At 40.1% G+C, this 18,656-nt stretch overlaps 2 protein-coding genes across 2 annotated transcripts; both read right to left on the bottom strand.

The window, feature by feature from the left end:
- Positions 1–2,970: 2,970 nt before the first annotated feature.
- Positions 2,971–10,150, bottom strand: slc25a55a (solute carrier family 25 member 55a). The gene is made up of 10 exons (XM_051947936.1): positions 10,009–10,150; positions 9,229–9,335; positions 8,722–8,847; positions 8,255–8,310; positions 6,930–7,020; positions 6,721–6,839; positions 5,882–6,077; positions 4,825–4,979; positions 4,655–4,730; positions 2,971–4,562 (listed from the first exon to the last, which is right to left on the bottom strand). The coding sequence occupies exons 2-10, from the start codon at positions 9,246–9,248 to the stop codon at positions 4,403–4,405; spliced, it is 999 nt and encodes a 332-aa protein (XP_051803896.1). The 5' UTR covers positions 9,249–9,335; positions 10,009–10,150; the 3' UTR covers positions 2,971–4,402.
- Positions 10,151–15,735: 5,585 nt separating this feature from the next.
- On the bottom strand, positions 15,736–17,944 carry tshba (thyroid stimulating hormone subunit beta a). The gene is given in 3 exon segments (XM_022200652.2): positions 15,736–16,011; positions 17,591–17,786; positions 17,885–17,944. Coding segments are annotated over 2 exon segments (438 nt in total). The 5' UTR covers positions 17,753–17,786; positions 17,885–17,944.
- Positions 17,945–18,656: the final 712 nt, after the last annotated feature.

Genomic DNA, 18,656 nt, shown 5'->3' with positions numbered 1-18,656 from the left:
AAACATAGTCCTGGAATTTTAAAAAAAAATTGTCAAGTTCTGTAAGTGTTTCAACACAGCTTTGCTCAAACTTGTAAAAAGCCTGTTTGGCCATGAGGGTCACAAAGGGACAACTCAGTCTTCTTTCTTTCTGTCTTTGTTTTGTTGCTGATTTTGGTTTAAGGGGGAGCTTCACCCGGCCGAGTACTAAAAATGACAAATGTTGAAAGCTTCATATTGCACACACTTTTTAAGATAAGGTATGCAACCTGTACATTTTTAGAGACCTCTAAATACCAACTTTACTGTGAAACCATTTTTTTTTTCCCATTTTGAACAACTGGATTGAAATTAAATACTGTTGAATTATGGAACCCGAAATTACATCTTGTATTTGCCCCAAGCAAAATCTCATACAATATTTAGCATAAAACGATACCAGTGCACCACGTAGTACTTTAAGTATGGACCTGTGCACCTATTAGGCATTTTGTCATTCTTCACTGTGGTTACCATGGTAATGAAACGAAACAACTGCTGCTAAGATTTTCGTATATAACTCAGCATAGAATGAAGTTATCAAAAAAATGGCTAATAGGTGCATTCTACATAGCCTACACTACCAGCATGCCAAAAATGGGAAGTTTTGGTCAAAAGCGTAAGAAGATAAATAAAGAAAATCAAGTTTTGCGAAATCGGCACTTAAAGTTTATGATTGATGATGTCTCATCACAAAAGCAATCAAGTCAAAAAAAAACAGTTCATCAGGAGAAAGAATACATGTTTAGGTATATGATAATCATCTTTTTTTGAAAATTTGACTTTTTCACCCAAATCTATCATATTTGAAGGCAAAGCTCCCCCTTAAAGGTGGAATGAAAGTTGACAGATTGATAACCTTCAATACGAATCAAAAAAACAAATACATATGTATTTTCAAACATCATGTGTTCTTTAAATCAAAGAAATTAAATTTATACATTTACTAAATAAATTTAAATTGACTTTCAACTTAATAATCTTGAGTGTGAACCAAATTCATTAAACCTCAATTTCTTTATACAAAATAAACAAAAGCAATCCGAGATTTCTGACCTCCGCCAAGGGAAGATGTGGATGGTAAAGCAAGATCTTTTTTTGCAACAAGGAAAAAAATCTAAATCCGGATCCAGAATCCAGAACCTTATCCGGATCAACACAAAATTTGAATGGAGTCTTCCCTGGGCCAAGATCCATCTCTGGTGAAAATTTCATGAAGATCCGACAAGTAGTTTCCGAGAAATCCTGTCCACAGACACGCACACAGACAGACAAATAAATAAACGGACCGATCGCATAACCTCCTTGGCGGAGGTAACAAATAAACATTTCAAGTTCTCTTAATCAGTCCTACCTCACGGTCCAAACAGCAGCTGTGTCTTACTTCATATGACGAATACAATCAAAGAAAGACTGACTGATCCATAGATATATGGACTGATCACCAAACATTTTAAGGCCTGCTGGATGAGACGGTGCCCAGGTAAATTGTGTCCCTGTGGAAGCACTGGTTGTCGTTTTTTAGTTCCACTTCTTTGCTGATGTTGATGTTGCCGTTGCCCCTTCAGGCCTGGAGTGTGTTTTACATCCACCAGTTGGTGTGTTTGGGGATGCTCTGCCCTTTGACTTCACAGAAATTGTCAGCTCTCATATAAAAAGAGGAAAGCCTGGTTACTCTTTGCTGGGATCACAAAGATTGGACTGTTGATGATGGGGCTAAAGTTCTCTTCAAGGATGAAGAGAACCAGGCTTCCTCCAACTTACTGGTTAGGAGGAAGCCAGGAGAAGCTACAAACCAGACTGTCTGCCCCTACAGTAAAACATGGGGGTGGATCAGTGACCATCTGGGGTAGTTTTTGTCTGGGTGGAACAGGGAAAATGAACCAGGTCATGTTTGGGCTACTCTTAAAAACAGTCTTCTTCCATCAGCTGGAAAACTCTTTCCTGCCTCCATCCATTCTCTATACACCGCTTTATCCTCACTAGGGTCATGGGGGGTGCTGGAGTCTATCCCAGCTGACTCGGGTGAAGGCAGGGGACACCCTGGACAGGTCACCAGTCTGTCACAGGGCTACATATACAGATACACAATCACACTCACATTCACACCTACGGGCAATTTAGAGTAACCAATTAACCTCAGCATATTTTTGGACTGTGGGAGGAACCTGGAGTGCCTGGAGAAAACCCACGCATGCACAGGGAGAACATGCAAACTCCATGCAGAAAGATCCCAGGCCGGGATTTGAATTGATCTTCTTGCTGCAAGGCAAAAGTGCTAACCACTACCCCACTGTGCAGCCCGCTGCTCAATCACCAGATCTAAAACCAATTAAAAACCTGTGGAAAATCATCAAATGCAAAATGTAGAACCACAAGGCCAAAAACAGATTAGTTTGAATTGCTTCAACAGGAATGAGCTGCTGTGACAGCAGAACAATGTCAGAAGCTGGTGGAGAACATGCACATAGCTGCATCAGAAACAATGGTTATGAATCAGTAATAACTCCTGTGTGGATCATGTGACTAAAATAGAGAGAAAAGAAAACACGGAATCCTAAAAGCTGTTTTTGTCAGTACAATACCGTCGCTATAGATGCAAGACCTTAAATGATTTTGTTTATTATCAAGAAATGTCTGATATACTGTATGCTATTTAATTAAACTCTTATTTTTGTTGTTATTTTTATCCAAACACATGTAGCTTTAGTTGTACCAGGGATTAAAATGAACAAGAAATTGAAGAAAACAAGGGTGGTCTCGTCACTGGAGGTTCACTTTTCATCGCTCAGCAGCAGTTCAAAGTTTACACAAAACATCTGCTACAAACTAGCATAAATGTTCACATACACAGAAGTTATTATTTATAAAAAGAGCTTTATGTAAACTGATATTTCATTGGCAGACCTCTCATTAGATTTAGTCAAAAAAAAAGTCCATGTGCAGAGGAAGTGCATTACAAAGTTTAATGTATATATTCAGTACGTACAAAAAGCCACCAGAGAGTACAGTAACAGTCATTTTTCACATGTTCACAGTAGCCACAATAATGCTTTTTCTGCCCCTCAGAATCACAAGCGCCAGTGTTTTTTTTTTTTTCCTTTAAGGCATAAACCAGCCTTTGGAGTACAACTGTTGGTATGCATATGTAAATATTTCAGGTGAAGTTATGTGGACAAACACATATGAAATCATACATAACGTGCACGGATGCATCTCAAGTTTTGCAGACGCTAAGATACAGAGACAGCCGTTCACAGAACAGCGACTGCATGTCAAGTATTTACGAGGACACAGTTCATGGTTTGCTGAACTGTGTGGTCCCACGTCAGTCTCACATTTAGAAATGCTGAAAACGTAACTTTAAAGAAACGGATCCTTTAACCCTCGTGTCGTCCTGCGGGTCGAAATTGACCCGAATAAAGTCAGAAAATGTGGAACAAAAGTATTTTCACAGTGAAATTGCGGATGTCCATATTTTCAACATTTTCGGGAAATCTTTGAACATTTTTTTGGTGGAAAAAAAATAAATGTTAATGTTTAAGAACATTCACAAAAAAACTCCAAAACAATGGATTTGTTGTGAATGTTCTTAAAGAAAATATTAGAAGTTTTATTGATATATGTAATCAATTTAGATATTTTTAGGATTATTTTTGAAGATTTTTACTCTTTTTTTGAAAATATTTACAAAAATTTTCTTGCCAAATTTAAAAAAAATAAAATAAATAAAACTCTAAAGGGAAACTTTTAAGGAATTATTGGAATTTTCTTCCTGAAGGTTTTGCAAATTTTCACAAATTTTGGGGAATTTTTGGACTTTTTTTTTCAGACAAAGATGATATTTTTTGGTGCCCGTAAATGAAGACAACACAAGGATTAAATACTGTATCACCTATTTTGAATCGTAGTTCCAAGTTGAAGGTTTTGTAACTGAAATGGAAGATTAACAACAACAACAACACACAGAGTACTGCATTGAACGATTTAAAGTACACTAACATACACATACAAAAGAATATGAAAGGTTATTATGTTAGAAAACACAAACAGTAGGTGTGTCTTTTAGATGGCGTTTGCTCCCCTCCCTCACAGAGGGAAACTGAACATGACTGTTGGAGACAAAGAAAGATAAACACGACAACTCTGAGTCCCCAACCCAGTAAGGCTAACAGCTTCAAGTGCAAACCACGGCCACAGCCTACTGAATAAGTCACAAAAGTGTTTAAGTGCAACACAGCTGTCAAACCATGCAGGTGATGAAATCGCAGGGCTTCACATCCCGACGTCTGTCTGACTCGGTCCTCTTCTGTAAACCGATAGTACGTAGCTGCCAGTTGTCCCCCGGGTCCTGTGCATAGCCGGTCGGCGAGAGGATATGCTCTCAAGCTGCCAGGACGCTCAGCGGCGAGTTGTCCAGGATGTATTCACCGACGCCAACAAAGTACATGACCTGTGCTATTCCAAACAGAGGCGCGATGACCAGCGCCCGGCAGCCTGCTCCTTTCAGGAAGGCGGAGGGCCCCTCCTTCCGCAGGATTTTACTGTCGAGACACAGGAACGGGGTTTACTTTATACACGTGTGTGAAAGCAAGAGAAAGACGGTTCTGTAGCAGTGAATGACTCGCTGTCATACCTCACACAATCCACAACTCCATTGTAAGTCTCCTCACTGGCCCCTTTGTTCAGCGACTGCAGTCTGGTCTTCACCACTGTGCAGAGAAAACAAGGAAATTGTTAACATTCCAGCGTCGTGATCGATTCTCAACGGGGCACCTCGTGAATGAAACGAGTCAGAAAACCCACCGTCGCAGGGGTTAACCGCCATGGCAGCAGTGGATCCCGCAACGCAGCCTGAGAGGAAGGCCCAGTAGAAGGGCGACGACTCCTCAGGGCTGGGTTTGCCCAGGCGGTTCAGATTGGCAAAGAGCGGGAAGTAAACGATGGAAAAGGGAACATCCCTGAAAACAAAAACAAAAGGTTGTTTAAGGATTACGCACATGCTACAAAACTCAGGAAAACCATCTAAGAAAAATCTTTCTTCCCCTCTGCGATACCTGCTCTTAACCCTCCTGTTATCTTTGTTTACTGGCACCAAAAAAAAAAAAAATACTGTTTCTTTGTCTGAAAAAAAATCCAAAAATTCAGCAAAAAAATCCCCAAATTTCTGAAAATTTGCAAAACTTTCAGGAAGAAAATTCCAATAATTCCTTAAAAGTTTCCCTAAAAGTTTTATTTAAAAAAATGGCAAGAAAATTCTCCTAAATATTTTGAGTAAAAATTTTTCCAAAAAAACTCCCTAAAAGTATCTAAAATGATTCCATATATATCAGTAAAATTACAATGTTCTTTAAGAACAGTCACAAAAAAAAATAAAAAAATAAAAAAATCAACCAAAATCCAGTGAAATTTGCTGGATTTTGGTTGATTTTTATGTGAATGTTCTTAAGAACATTCACATAAATGTTCTCTCTTTTTTTCCCCACCAAAAAAATGTTCAAAATCTTCCCAAAAATGTTGAAAATGTGGACATCAGAAGTTTCACTGTGAAAATATGTTATTTATTCCACATTTTCAAACTTTAAAACGGGTCAATTTTGACCTGCAGGACAACACGAGGGCAAATAGCACAAAATAGACTGCACTGCGTTTTACTTGTTTTTACTTTTTGTACTGTGTTTTTAATGTGTGAAGGTGCTTTCAACGTTTGAGCATGGTTTTTAAATTTTGTCTTACAGCCGTGACAAAAGATAAATTTCTGTTTTTACTTTGAACAGACGATAAAGCCATCTGTTCTGTTCTTTAGTAACTGGCTTTTCTAGTTCACTTCTGCTTCCTCAGCAGCAGGAAATAAGAGCCTCACCTCATCAGCGTTGCCCCCAGGCCCTTGTACAGCCCCTGGACGCCCTGCGTCAGGAGAAGCTCCTTTGCGATCTGAGTGGCCGACACGGCTCGAGGAGCGGAGACCACCGCACCGGAGTTGAAGGAGCGGCTGGGCACGGCGTTGGTGGCCACGAGTTTAGCTGAAGACATCACGACTGGTTTCTGCTGCTGGGCCGCTGCGGGGAAAAGATCACATACATGTTAATATACACAGGTTTGGATGCAGCGATAAGAGTGGAATACCTTCACTGGTAAGTTTCAGCGTTTCCTCTACATTCATTTAGGAGTGGCGGGCCTTCATTCCTACATCCTAGCCGCCGCTCCTTCAAATCCCCCCCCCCGCCTCCCCCCAATTTGTCGCAAATACACCCCCGCCGCATGTCTCCACCTTCACAGGAAAGTCCTGCACTGTGCCGGATACTCATGAGTACTGAGGTAGATGTATCAAAGAGTAAATACTGAGCAAGATGGTTATCTGACGTCGGATTAATACGACGTTAATTAATTGCAAGAGGGAGGCCTTGAAAGTGGTCACAGAGTCAGAGGAGCGTCGTCTTGGAAAATAGAGCAGCGACTTAGCAGGGAAAAGTTATCAGCGCAAGATAACTCATAATACAAGTTAAATAGATACTCAAAGGCCAGCCAACATATCGGTAGCTTCAGTTGATTGGGCCAACTCAGTGTCATTAACGTTAGTGAACTACTGATAGCACTAAGCCAATATCTACACACCGTAAAGTAACTGCTGCCAATTTTCAGCGCCACTGAAAAGACTCCTAGAGGAAACTGAATGTATTATGAGGTTTGGCTTCTTCTTACCCAGTCGGCCTGCATCCTGTAGCTGTATCTTGAGCATCTCCATGGGGGTGGTGACAATGACTTGGCACATGCCTGCACCACAACCCGCCAGCATTTCTTTGAACACCGTCAGCCCCTTTCTGTTAACGGATGAAAGAGGTAGATGTAAACCAAACGATTAGATACTGCACATTTCTAAAAAGGGGACTTCACACAGCGCTCACGCTTACCCATCCTTGGAAAGGTGATGGCGTAACAAGTCATTAGCGGCCAGCTTGATTGCCTTCTCAGGGGTGACCAAGGTCAGATTTACAGCAGCACCTGAGGACAAACAAACCTGCAGTTAGCCCTGAAGTCATGATCTGACGTTCAGCACATGATCAAACATCCCCTGCCACTACCATTACAACATCAGAATATAATTAGGCCATTTTAAAGCTAATCTAGACACAGACAAGACAAATGCTCAACTTAAAGTAGCTTCAACTATAATGATGGAGGGGATTATGTCAAGAAAAAGTACATGTAAAAAAAGGTTTTGTTTAGTTTTCAAAAACAGTAACGAGCAAAAGAAGACAGGAAAGGAAATGATGGATGTGAAGAAACAGAAGATGATGCAAACATAAAATGTGACAAGTACAGCAAGTCAGAGTGATGACAGGACCCACTATGAGTGGAGAAAGGTTCAAGTGAGGAAATCTTTGCATCTACTGAAAGGTTACAAGTAGATTAATGACAACACAGGAAATGAAGACATGTTAGTGGAAGGACAAAGTGACACCAGGACTATGCATTGTGTGTTGACTTTAAGCTTTGAACTTAAAAACTGCTCTGTGGGACTGCTCATCTAAAACAACCTTCAGCTCACCACAGAGCCATTTTCAAGATCAACCAAAGCCAATAAAGACACGATTCACAGTCTGGAAAACGACAATTCACGACAAGTTGACAGGACAGCGAAGAAGAGACAGCCAGGTAGTTACTGACAGGAAGTCGAATCACAGAACAAAGAGATGGCAAAACAAAACTTGTGCCTATAGTTTTAAATAGAGCAATATAGTAAGAACCATTTAATGATTTGCCTCCAGCGTGGCTGCGCCTTATCGGCTAGCCTTCAATATCCCAGGGGGACCCAAGTCTGTAATATGAAAAACACAGATGCAAACAAACAGCATTCCTCACAAAAGCAGAGACCCACACCAAAGGTCTCATTTTTCTTTGTAGATTCTACTTTGCCTTCTCTACGTCAATCGATGCATTGCTACTGAAAGTGAACACGTGTTCTCTATCCACTGCGTGTATCCCGTTACATGTAACCGTACAGTCAGCGCACTTGGCAGAAACACTTGAGATGAGTTTCGATTTTAATTAAATCAAGTATCTCATGCACTAAAAATACACTTCATCTGAACCATGATAGTAAATGTACCGAGCAACAGTCAGTGTTCAGCCTCACCACAGAAACAGCTTACCCTCTCCTACATGCAATGATTCTGTAGAACATCTACATGTGCTATTCTACTGCTTCTGAAACTCAGACAAACAGGAATCTTACCTCTGTACATTCCAAAGTATCCCTCTGATCGAACTGTCTTGACAAGGCAGTCCATCCTACGGCACAAAAAAGCAAGAAAAGCACACGTTTTAATAAAAAAAACTTAACTGAAAAGCAACATCTGAATACATTTTACAGGAGACTGTTCATATTTTAAAAATGTTAAATAGTGTTCAGGGCATAGTGGCTGCTGGGAGGGGGAACGGAGCAGTAAATTTACACCATTTAAAGGCATCTAAAGGATGGAGGACCACATCACTGGAGAGGAATGAGAAAGATGAAGTCATCTCAGCCCATCGGGGCAGGAATGTCCCTAATAGTACACATTCACCACGAAGCCATGCGTGTGTCATAATGAGATTAACAAGAAAAGTACAGGATTACACACGGGTGTAGTGGGTTTAGGGCCAAGGGATTGGGCAAAGCGAGTGTTGTTGTGCGAGACAACAGCAGCTATTATTACTCACATGCTCTTGTAGACCTGCTGACCTGGTCTCTGATTCTGTAACCTGGTCTTTGCCAAGTCGATGGGGAAGACGCAAGTGACCCCAACAATGCCAGCAATGCCACCGTTAATGAGCTTGGCTGGGAGGCTGAAAGGACACGGCAAAGAAGGAACGTGAACACTTTAATACAGAAACTTTGCTCACGTGTCAAACTGTGGACTAAAATAAAAACTGTCAACATAGTTTGATAAATCCCCTTTCTGCTTTCAGGATTTGTATTTTCATTTCACATTGCAGGTTCAATCATCTGTAACCTGAATCATCCGGTCGAGTAAATGACAGTTATGCCAATCAGTTTTTTTTAAACACAAAAAGGTCATATTCTGTCCAACTAACGGTCCAAAACTCAAATATAATCTGTGTGTGATGCTATAACGGCAGAAAATCAGCCTGAACGAGTAGTTAAAACTAAGAATACTAGATTCGACAATGGTTCTGTGGTAATATGCCATCATGTGTGATTCTTACCTGATCTGCTGCTGAGACATGATGACTTTGAACAAGTGAAGACAGAAGATTTACGAGTGAAGAAATGAAGATTCAAGCGGTTTTCAGTCAGGTGAATAAATAGAGTCCTAGGAAAGAGAGAATGCGGGGTGTTAGGGAGAACCAAAGGGCGGGTTTCTGAGTTTGTCACAGTGCTTATCCGTCCCACAGGCTTTGACTTATCTCCGTGGCTCAGGGTCATAGGACCGTAGCGTGGCGGCCCAGACACATGCACCTTCAGTAGTACAAGCCGTGGGCGGGGTTTTAGCTCACATACCGGAACACCATATAAGGATATAACCGCCTTTCATAAAGTCTGGATAGTGATCTAACCGCTGCAGCTGAATTTCCAAGTAACTTAACTTCCACTAAGAGGCGTCAAAGTAGATTAACTTCAACGTAAAACGGTGTTTTTTCTCCCCCACCACATCTATGCAAATCAATAAGACGATGCTTTCGTGCAGATACGACCTTTTACACCTTTGTCGTAGTTTAAATAAACGAGCAAATGTATGTGCAGAAAGTTTCCTCTTTTTCTCAGCAAAAATAATAAATGACTTGAATCAAAGAAGAACAACTGATTATACCCCGCAGCTGTCTACAGTTTCATGTATACCATTTGACTAGGGTAGCAGGCGGTGTTCGCTAGCTAACCGAACACATTCCGAACAATGCCGATGCTAAAAGCGAACAAACCGGTGAGAGAATCAAATAAAATCGCCTGCGTATTTCCTTAAAAAGAAAATTAAAGCTTTTACTTACCTAAAGATTGTCTTGCAGTATTTAATTAAAGATTGCTTCGAGCCGTTAACCTCTACTTCCTTCCCTTTCTCCGGTCGGGTCTCTAATATAGTGAGTAGACAGACTGGAAATTTCCATTGAGTTTTAAGCGGAAGATGGGCCGGGCCACTCAAGTCCACATTGTAGGATTACAACCAATCAGAGCCCGGAAAACCTTGTCCCGCCCTCCCTTGTGTAATTGGATGATACACCCATCAATCAACCCATTCCACCAATCACACAGTCCGATTGACGTTTCAGGGGCTTTTCAATGAAAGGAAAGAGTGATCGATAAGTACTTACGTTAAATAATTTGAAACAAAAGCTTAAACTCAGAATTAGTTATTCCCCCCCGCAAGAGAGATTAGCCCAGTGTTGTGAAGGGCTCAAAGCCTCGTTTCTCGATAGAGTCTTAAGATTAAGATGATCCTAATCCTATTAAGATAATCATGGCATTTTGACCTTTCGGGTAAATTTCCGCCTGAGGGGATGACGTCATTCTATTCTATTCTATTCTATTCTAGTTGATTCTGTTCTAGTTGATTCTATTCAGACACATGTATTGGACAGAGTGGTGGAAATGTGCACTATTGTACTAATCTTAGAGACACCTCTACTTTACATGTACTACATTATATTAGATTAAACTACAGTATTGCCATTGCACAGGGTACAAGTAGTAAAAGTGCCTTGTATGCAGTATGGCTATGTACTGTATGATACTGGTATTCCACTGCTTTGTACTTTGAAATGCTGCATTTTTGCCCCATCACATTTAGCCACAGTTGTTAGTTACTTAGCAGATGATTATTTTTTATGCAAAAACATAACGCCCAAATTCTACAAGTCTCAACTTGCTCACTCTGGGCCTGTTGCAACGTTACAATTTTTCTCGATTGCTAAGACACATTCCTGGAAAGCTGCCCTCCTTTTCCCTAAACTGTGAACACAAAACCCAATTTTCAAGCTACATTCACAAAACCTCTGACTCTTCTTGCAAAACCAAATTTCACCCCAAAACAGTTCGATCTGTGCTCAAAACTGAACTAGGCTGTCAAATCATGCCTCAAGTCAATTTAAATTAAATACTCTACTGAGCAGTCACTAAACACTACATAGAAAAAATGAAAACACAACGCTCAGGACATGAAGCGGTAGAAATAAATGTTTATTTAGGCTAAATGCATGTTACAAAACTAAATACCTGGGCATTTGTAACACTTGTACATAGAAAAAAGAATTAGCAAAAAAACAGAAATCCTGTGCATTTACATGTAGCACTTGAACATAAAAATAAAGCACAAAAATTTACAAATGAAGTACAAAGAAAAGAAGTGCATTACTCTGCTACAGCATCATTTCTCCGTACTGGGTCAGGCCACAGGACTTCATTTACGTCACAGGACATATTTTCTCTGGCTAGGCAACGGGGGGGAAAAAAACCCTGGCATGCCGTATCCATGCTCCTCTTCTTAGATTTCTATCCATTGTAGTGCTTCACAAACCAGTGCTCTGGCTTATATGTGTCCTCACATCATTAGCCACAAGTGTGATCGATTTTGAGTTGTTGTGTTCAACCGGTGACACCTGAGCTTTAACTGTGTTTGACTTTTGCCACCTGTGCTCACCCTTATGCAACACAAGTGCACCACAATGACAATGTGTTGACAAGATGTGTCTAAACGGGTGAAAAGGGCTTATGGTTTTGCCAAAAGAGTGACTGATTCAATAAGTGGGTTCAGGCAACTGAGAATTTGGTTCAGACAAAAGAGTTTAGTGTTTTAGCAATTGAGAAAAACTGTAAAATGCCTTCCGTGTCATTACTGCACTAACAAATACAAATATGCAGCACATAACCCTTAAACATACATACCATAATACATAAAGGCTGTTTAAAAGAGTCCTTACTCATGTTTTTTTTAGTAATATTTAACTACAGTGCTAATCATACCTAGAAACATTTACTAAAAGGTAGTTTTTCAATACAGGACTTTAGTGTATACTTACGTAGTTTTTAACTGTGTAATTGGTTTTCTAGCACCTTCTACCATTTCTGGATAGTCCTTTTTCATTGCTGCTCCTTCAACAGAAGAATGTGGCTGAGAAAGTTTCACCCTTCTCCTATTACCCATTGTGGAGTTGCTCATTGAACTCCAAACTTTCTGTGCACGTGATTGTGTGAATTCAAAACAGGATTTCACTGAAGAAGAGACTGCATGCTCAATGAATCAACAATGCACAAACAAAGGTATTTATTTTGCAAGATTAACACGGCCTGTCTTTTGGGTTGTACGGATTAGGGACAAAAGGTAGCTGATGAAATCACTCAGAGCAATGCTGTCTGGGTGGAGTCAGAACATCTGGTACATTCTACTGGAGGCAGAGTTTTGACTGCATGGTATGGAAAAGTACAAGCTGAATGCTGAACAGAGGAGTGCTTTTTTAAGGTATTGGTTTTAAATGCAGAGAAACATTCCAAAGAATTGGGGACCTGTCTTTTTACTGCTGGCGCTCTGCCTAAAGCTGCAAACTTATGCAACAGTGGGTGTTGTTCACCCTATTTGCATATCAGCCAAGCGTGCAGTTTGGCTCCAGGCAGCGTCTTATATTTGCATGAAATTGAGTTGTCTCCTTTTTGTGCACTAGCTTTACTAGCACTAATCAGAAACCTTGCAGATTAATCCTGATTAATGAATCCACAAAATCTATGTTTTATAAGCGGTTTTGGAAAACATACAGGTTTACAAGTAGCAACATATTATACAATTACGTTAAACTTTCTTTTACATGCATGCATTTGTTGACCTTTTTAAAATGATCATTAAAGCAATTTTATTAAAGAAACACCAGAATTGGTTGTTGTATTGCAATGTATGCTAGAAACATTTAGTCTATATGTTGTGCAGGCAATCCATTGTATCAACCTGAAACAAACCCCATAAAAGACATCAGTCGTTAGTATGCTAGCATGCTACTGCTGGCTAGTTAGCAGCAAAACAAAATAGAGTTGCAGATGATGGGGATGTTATTAGTTTTGTTCAAATCAAAAGTCTTGGACAAAATTAAAAATGTGATTTGATGTTGATGCTGTAAAACAGGTGAAGGGATCACCAACCATTCTATCTAAGATGAACATGAACGTGTACACTAAATTTCATGGTTTCAGTAGTAAAACGTTGCACTCAAAACAACAGATGTTAACCTGTTAAGAGAAAGGGAGAAGGTTATCAGGACAGCAGAGAAAATCACTGGCTGCCCTCTGCCCCGTCTGGAGAACATCGTGACCTCTCGCTGCATCAGGAGAAGAAAAAAGATCTGGGCTGACAGCACACACCCTGGCCAGGAGCTATTCAGCCTGCTGTCATCATGGAAGACACTCAGATCCTTGAAATGCAGGAAAACAGGCTGAGAAACAGCTTCTACCCATAGTCCATCAGACTCCTGAACTCCACACACCTGTCTACCTGAATGCACAATGTCACTCTTTGCTGTTTACATACAGTTTCCTGATCATATTTATTCTATTTTGTTGTTTTTTTTATTTCATATTGTATATATTTGGCCTCCTTTGCATATGTTGCCATTTTTAATATTGTCAAATATATACATTTGATTTTATTATCTAATGGTGATATTTTATTTCTTATCGCTTGTTATTATTGCACCATCCAGCTGAAGCTATTTATATTTTTGTCATGCCCCCATGTATGATGACAATAAAGCCATTCTATTCTATTCTATGAAAACTCTCTGGTTCTATCATTTTGGGGGCAGAAATGTCTGTATAAGCTTGGTGGGACTCCATTGGATAGATGTTGAGGTATTGACTTAAAAAGTTGACATTTTGACAGACTTGATGCGCTACTTCAAAAGCACCCCAAAATCATGAAGAGATCTAATTCAAAATAAAAAAAAGTCAGCTGGTTAAGACATTACATTTCAGTCTAGACAGGCGTACTGGACAACTAACCGACCAACAGGCCAACACTGCCATGCCTGGAGTCATGCGACCACCGAAAAACTCTCAAATGTTTTCTAGTTGACTAAATACAACACAAACAAAACTGTACGGTTTGTCTGAATGAATGAGAGATCGGCATGTGCCCCACATAGCCGGGCGCTTTGGAGCGCTGATGGAGGCAGATTCCATTTCATCCTCTGCTTTATCACCACTACACAATTTAAGCTGGGCAATTCAAGCCATTGTGCCTCATCAAGCTGACGATTTCAGAGTCACATCAGGTCGATCGGTACCATAAAGTATACAGTGTAATTAAACCCTGTGCCATGCCTCTGACTGGATAATGTGTCACTAGAACACACGAGCCTTCTGTACTTTTTATTCAATATGTCCGGCAAAGGTATGACAAGCAGAAAAACAAACCTATAAACCTTTGAACGCCTATAGATTAAATGAAAAGAAGCATATGTATTGTACAGTATTTCATATTATGTGATAAAGACATCCAGGAAATATGTAATAATACTGCTGACTGTGTGCAAGGTTGAGGAGAGCATAGAGTTGTCAGAAGTTATACAAGCTCAAGGTGGTCGTGGCCTTTTGTAAACCAGTTTTCTGTCTACATTTTTCTACATGCAGGTAACTGGGTCAAATCCGGCTTGCTTCATTCCAGTCATTAAACCATGCCAGCACACACCTAACCCTCGTGTTGCTTCTTGTTTGGAAATGTCAGGAGTCATTTCAGGCACCTCAAAAGCTAATATGAGCAAGTTAGCACTCCTGTTGCTTAACAAGGAAAGCTAATGTGTTCTTGGCTTTTATGTCAACCAGCTTTCTTTTCTGTTTTCTGATCAAACTGCTTCAGAGTTGCAGAACCAACAAATAAGAAAAAAACGTTTTTCCAGCAACACAATGACTTAGAAATAGAGATTAGGCCTAAAGCAGAAGAATGTTCTAATATATGAGAATGCAATATGATAAACATTTTTATTTAATAATAAGATGATGAAAGACCTACGCCACAGAGACCCACATGAATGACTTATCATCATGCATTCTCCCACTCTGAACTGTTGGGCTATTTATAAGCTCCAGCTGTCCAAAATTCTCTTTGTGAAGAGGAAACCACGCACACAAACACAGTTTGGGATGAGTCAGAGTCACAGTTAACAAATTCACACATTAGGCTGGTGAGTCACACACTGTGCCAAATCTTTCTGGTTTAACACCGGCACTGCTAATCCATTTAATAAGAAGCATTGGGTCAGTAATCACGTGCTGTCCGGGATGACTGTCGAGGCAAATATAGCAACCTGAGGTCACACTGGGGAGTGTCAAGCCCCTGCGTTTGTTATGGAGTAAACACAAGGCTACGGTCGAGCACAGGATGTGATTAAGTCAAGCACAGCTTAGTCAGACGGCTATTTAGAGGCTTCAGCTTTAATTGAGTTGTAGTCCGAATATCCCTTCAGAGTAAACATAATAAGTCTGGGAGTCACACTCACATGAGTGTACAAAAGGATTAATGACAATGCCGACAGAAATACACGCGGGGATCAACCCCCATTGTAACCCGAGAAGCAGAGCTGGAGCACAGAACAAGTTGGGCAACAAAGAGAGGACAAAACAAGCTGATACAGTAATGGTACAATGTGTAACAGAACGCACAGTGCAGACATTACTGTACTCAATATAATACATTCATGTGGCTTCAGCATTAAAAAAAGGCAGCTATGAGAACATGAGGATCAAAAAGGAATCACAAAGCTGCTCTAACCAGGATAGAGGTAGCTACTTGTCACTGGTTTGGTGCACTTAGCTTCGTCTCTGCTGGCTCTGTGTGCACACTCATCGCTGTCAGTCTTGCAGGAACCACAGTGGCAGCTGAGAGCCACAGGGTAGGTGAATAGGTTGGAGTCAATAGGGCAGCCGGGCAGACGGGCTGTGCGGTATTCCACCTTATCATACGTACAGCCTCTCTGGATCAGGAATCGTGGGCCGAGAATATCCCTCACGTTGCTGTCCTGCTCACCATACACAAACACAACGTTAATAATAGATGGACGGTGATGCTATAACATACTGAAATCCCATGAGCTTATTGTTAAGAATCATTATCTCACATAAAATTGCTACTGCTAATGCTGCAGTTGTCTATTTTTATGTGGCTTCCATTTTGTGTCTTGTCTTGGTTGTTTTGTGTCTTGTTTTGGCTGTTCTCTGTCCTCTTTTGGTCATTTTGCGTCTTGTCTTGGATGTTTTGCATCTGGTCTTGGTCATTTTACGTCTTGTCTTGGTCATTTTGCGTCTTGTTTTGGTTGTTTTGCATCTTGTCTTGTATGTTTTTTGTCTTGTTTTGGTCATTTTACGTCTTGTCTTGGTCATTTTGCATCTTGTTTTTGTCATTTTACGCCTTGTCTTGGTCATTTTGCATCTTATTTTGGTGATTTTGCGTCTTGTTTTGGTCATTTTACGCCCTGTCTTGGTCATTTTGCATCTTGTTTTGGTTGTTTTGCATCTTGTCTTGCATGTTTTGTGTCTTGTTTTGGTCATTATGCATCTTGTTTTTGTCATTTTGTATCTTGTTTTGGTCATTTTGCATTTTGTTTTGGTCATTTTGCATCTTGTCCTGGTCATTTTTCATCTTGTTTTGCGTCTTGTTTTGGTCATTTTGTGTCTTGTTTTGGTTGTTTTGCATCTTGTTTTGGTCATTTTGTGTCTTGTTTTGCGTCTTGACTTGCTTGTTTTGCGTCTTGACTTGTTTGTTTTGCATCTTGTTTTGGTCATTTTGAGTCTTGTTTTGGTCATTTTGCATCTTGTTTTGGTCATTTTGCGTCTTGACTTGCTTGTTTTGCGTCTTGACTTGGTTGTTTTGCGTCTTGTTTTGGTCATTTTGAGTCTTGTTTTGGTTGGTCTATGTCTTGTCTTGGGTTTTTTGTGTCTCATTTTGGTCATTTTGTGTCTTGTTTTGGTTGTTTTGCATCTTGACTTGGTTGTTTTGCGTCTTGTCTTGGATGTTTTGTGTCTCATTTTGGTCATTTTACGTCTTGTTTTGGTTGGTCTATGTCTTGTCTTGGGTTTTTTGTGTCTCATTTTGGTCATTTTGTGTCTTGTTTTGGTTGTTTTGCGTCTTGACTTGGTTGTTTTGCGTCTTGTCTTGGATGTTTTGTGTCTCATTTTGGTCATTTTGTGTCTTGTTTTGGTTGTTTTGCGTCTTGACTTGGTTGTTTTGCGTCTTGTTTTGGTCATTTTGCGTCTTGTTTATGTTGGTCTATGTCTTGTCTTGAGTTTTTTGTGTCTCATTTTGGTCATTTTGTGTCTTGTTTTGGTTGTTTTGCGTCTTGACTTGGTTGTTTTGCGTCTTGTCTTGGATGTTTTGTGTCTCATTTTGGTCATTTTGCGTCTTGACTTGGTTGTTTTGCGTCTTGTCTTGGATGTTTTGTGTCTCATTTTGGTCATTTTGCATCTTGTTTTGGTCGTTACATAAAAGAGAATACCAGCCAGTTTGAGAATTTTCATCAGACATGGCTTATGTTTGACATTATTTAATTTTTTGTGCAACAACAACAACAAAAAGTGCTTATGAGAATTGATAGTACTTACCCTGGAGTAGCAATATCCCCTGCAGATAGTGGTATTGACCGCCACACAGAAGTCACACTCTGGCCTCTCCACATAGAGGGTGAAGTCGGTGGGGAAACATGTGGGAACAGCTGGACTACACAGCAGAAAAAGCAGCCAGCAGGTGAACATTGGAGTCTCCATGTGAAGTAATGTTTTCTTCCAGTCAGTTTTGGTCCTGCATGGGAAACAAAGACAAAGACAGAAATCAAGAACAACACAAAAGATGTTGGTTTAGTAAATACTATCTACTTTTTCTCTGGATATGTGAGTCACCTGTTCAAGAGATGTGGGCACTTGCAGATCCAGTGATTCAGTGAGTCCCAGCCTCCCTGCTTACCAGTATTTATGCAGACATTATACTGTATGATCCACCTTTATCCAAGCTAACTCTTATCTTCCATCTGTGACGAACAGGAACCACTGAGCCTTTAGTCCATTATGTGAATGACATGAATAATGATTTCCTTCATGAATGAAGCTCATGCAGTAATCATCTGATTCTGTCCTAAGTACTCCAGTGTCCATTAGACGTCTCAAAACATCCAAGAGGTTCATTTGTGTTGGAAAGAATGCATATTATATAAAGAGCCACTCAAAATATAACCAGAGTTTTACCTCATCTTCCAAAACAAACCATTCCGTCTCTCATTTGAGTAACAAATCAACTGCAGCTTCTTAAAATGCTGAATTTCAGCACGTTTCAGTGCACGCATAGAGAATGCCTTTTACACTGTCAGTCAAATATCAACCTTCAAGAACAGGCAGCAATGTGAGCAAGCCAAAACATGTCACAGCTGAAAACGTTTCTACTCATTTGAAGAAAAGTTTCAGAATAAGCTCATCTTATCAGCTTTTCTAGGGAGTTAAATAAAAAAAAAAACTGCAGGAGGTGATTGAATGTCTCAGCACTGAATTGTTCAGATATGAGGAGCTCACTGTTGATGATACCCTTTTAAAATGTGCAGAGTGCAGTTCTCCACCCTTCTCCACCCTTCTGTAGGGATTTTCTTATCTGGAATTTTGTCTAATGATTGTCGAGAATAGC

The sequence above is a fragment of the Acanthochromis polyacanthus genome, chromosome 5 (assembly GCF_021347895.1).
Source record: "Acanthochromis polyacanthus isolate Apoly-LR-REF ecotype Palm Island chromosome 5, KAUST_Apoly_ChrSc, whole genome shotgun sequence".
NCBI classification, from domain to species: Eukaryota; Metazoa; Chordata; class Actinopteri; family Pomacentridae; genus Acanthochromis; species Acanthochromis polyacanthus.
Note: the sequence above shows the minus strand (reverse complement) of the source record. Positions and strands in the feature narration are given on the sequence as shown.

Coding starts and splice junctions, on each gene's coding strand:
- slc25a55a (XM_051947936.1), bottom strand. CDS start 9,248: ATGTCTCAGCAGCAGATCAG. Junction 6,840..6,929: donor CATCACCTTTCCAAGGATGG/GTAAGCGTGAGC, acceptor ATCCGTTAACAG/AAAGGGGCTGACGGTGTTCA. Junction 6,078..6,720: donor ACAGGATGCAGGCCGACTGG/GTAAGAAGAAGC, acceptor TTTTCCCCGCAG/CGGCCCAGCAGCAGAAACCA.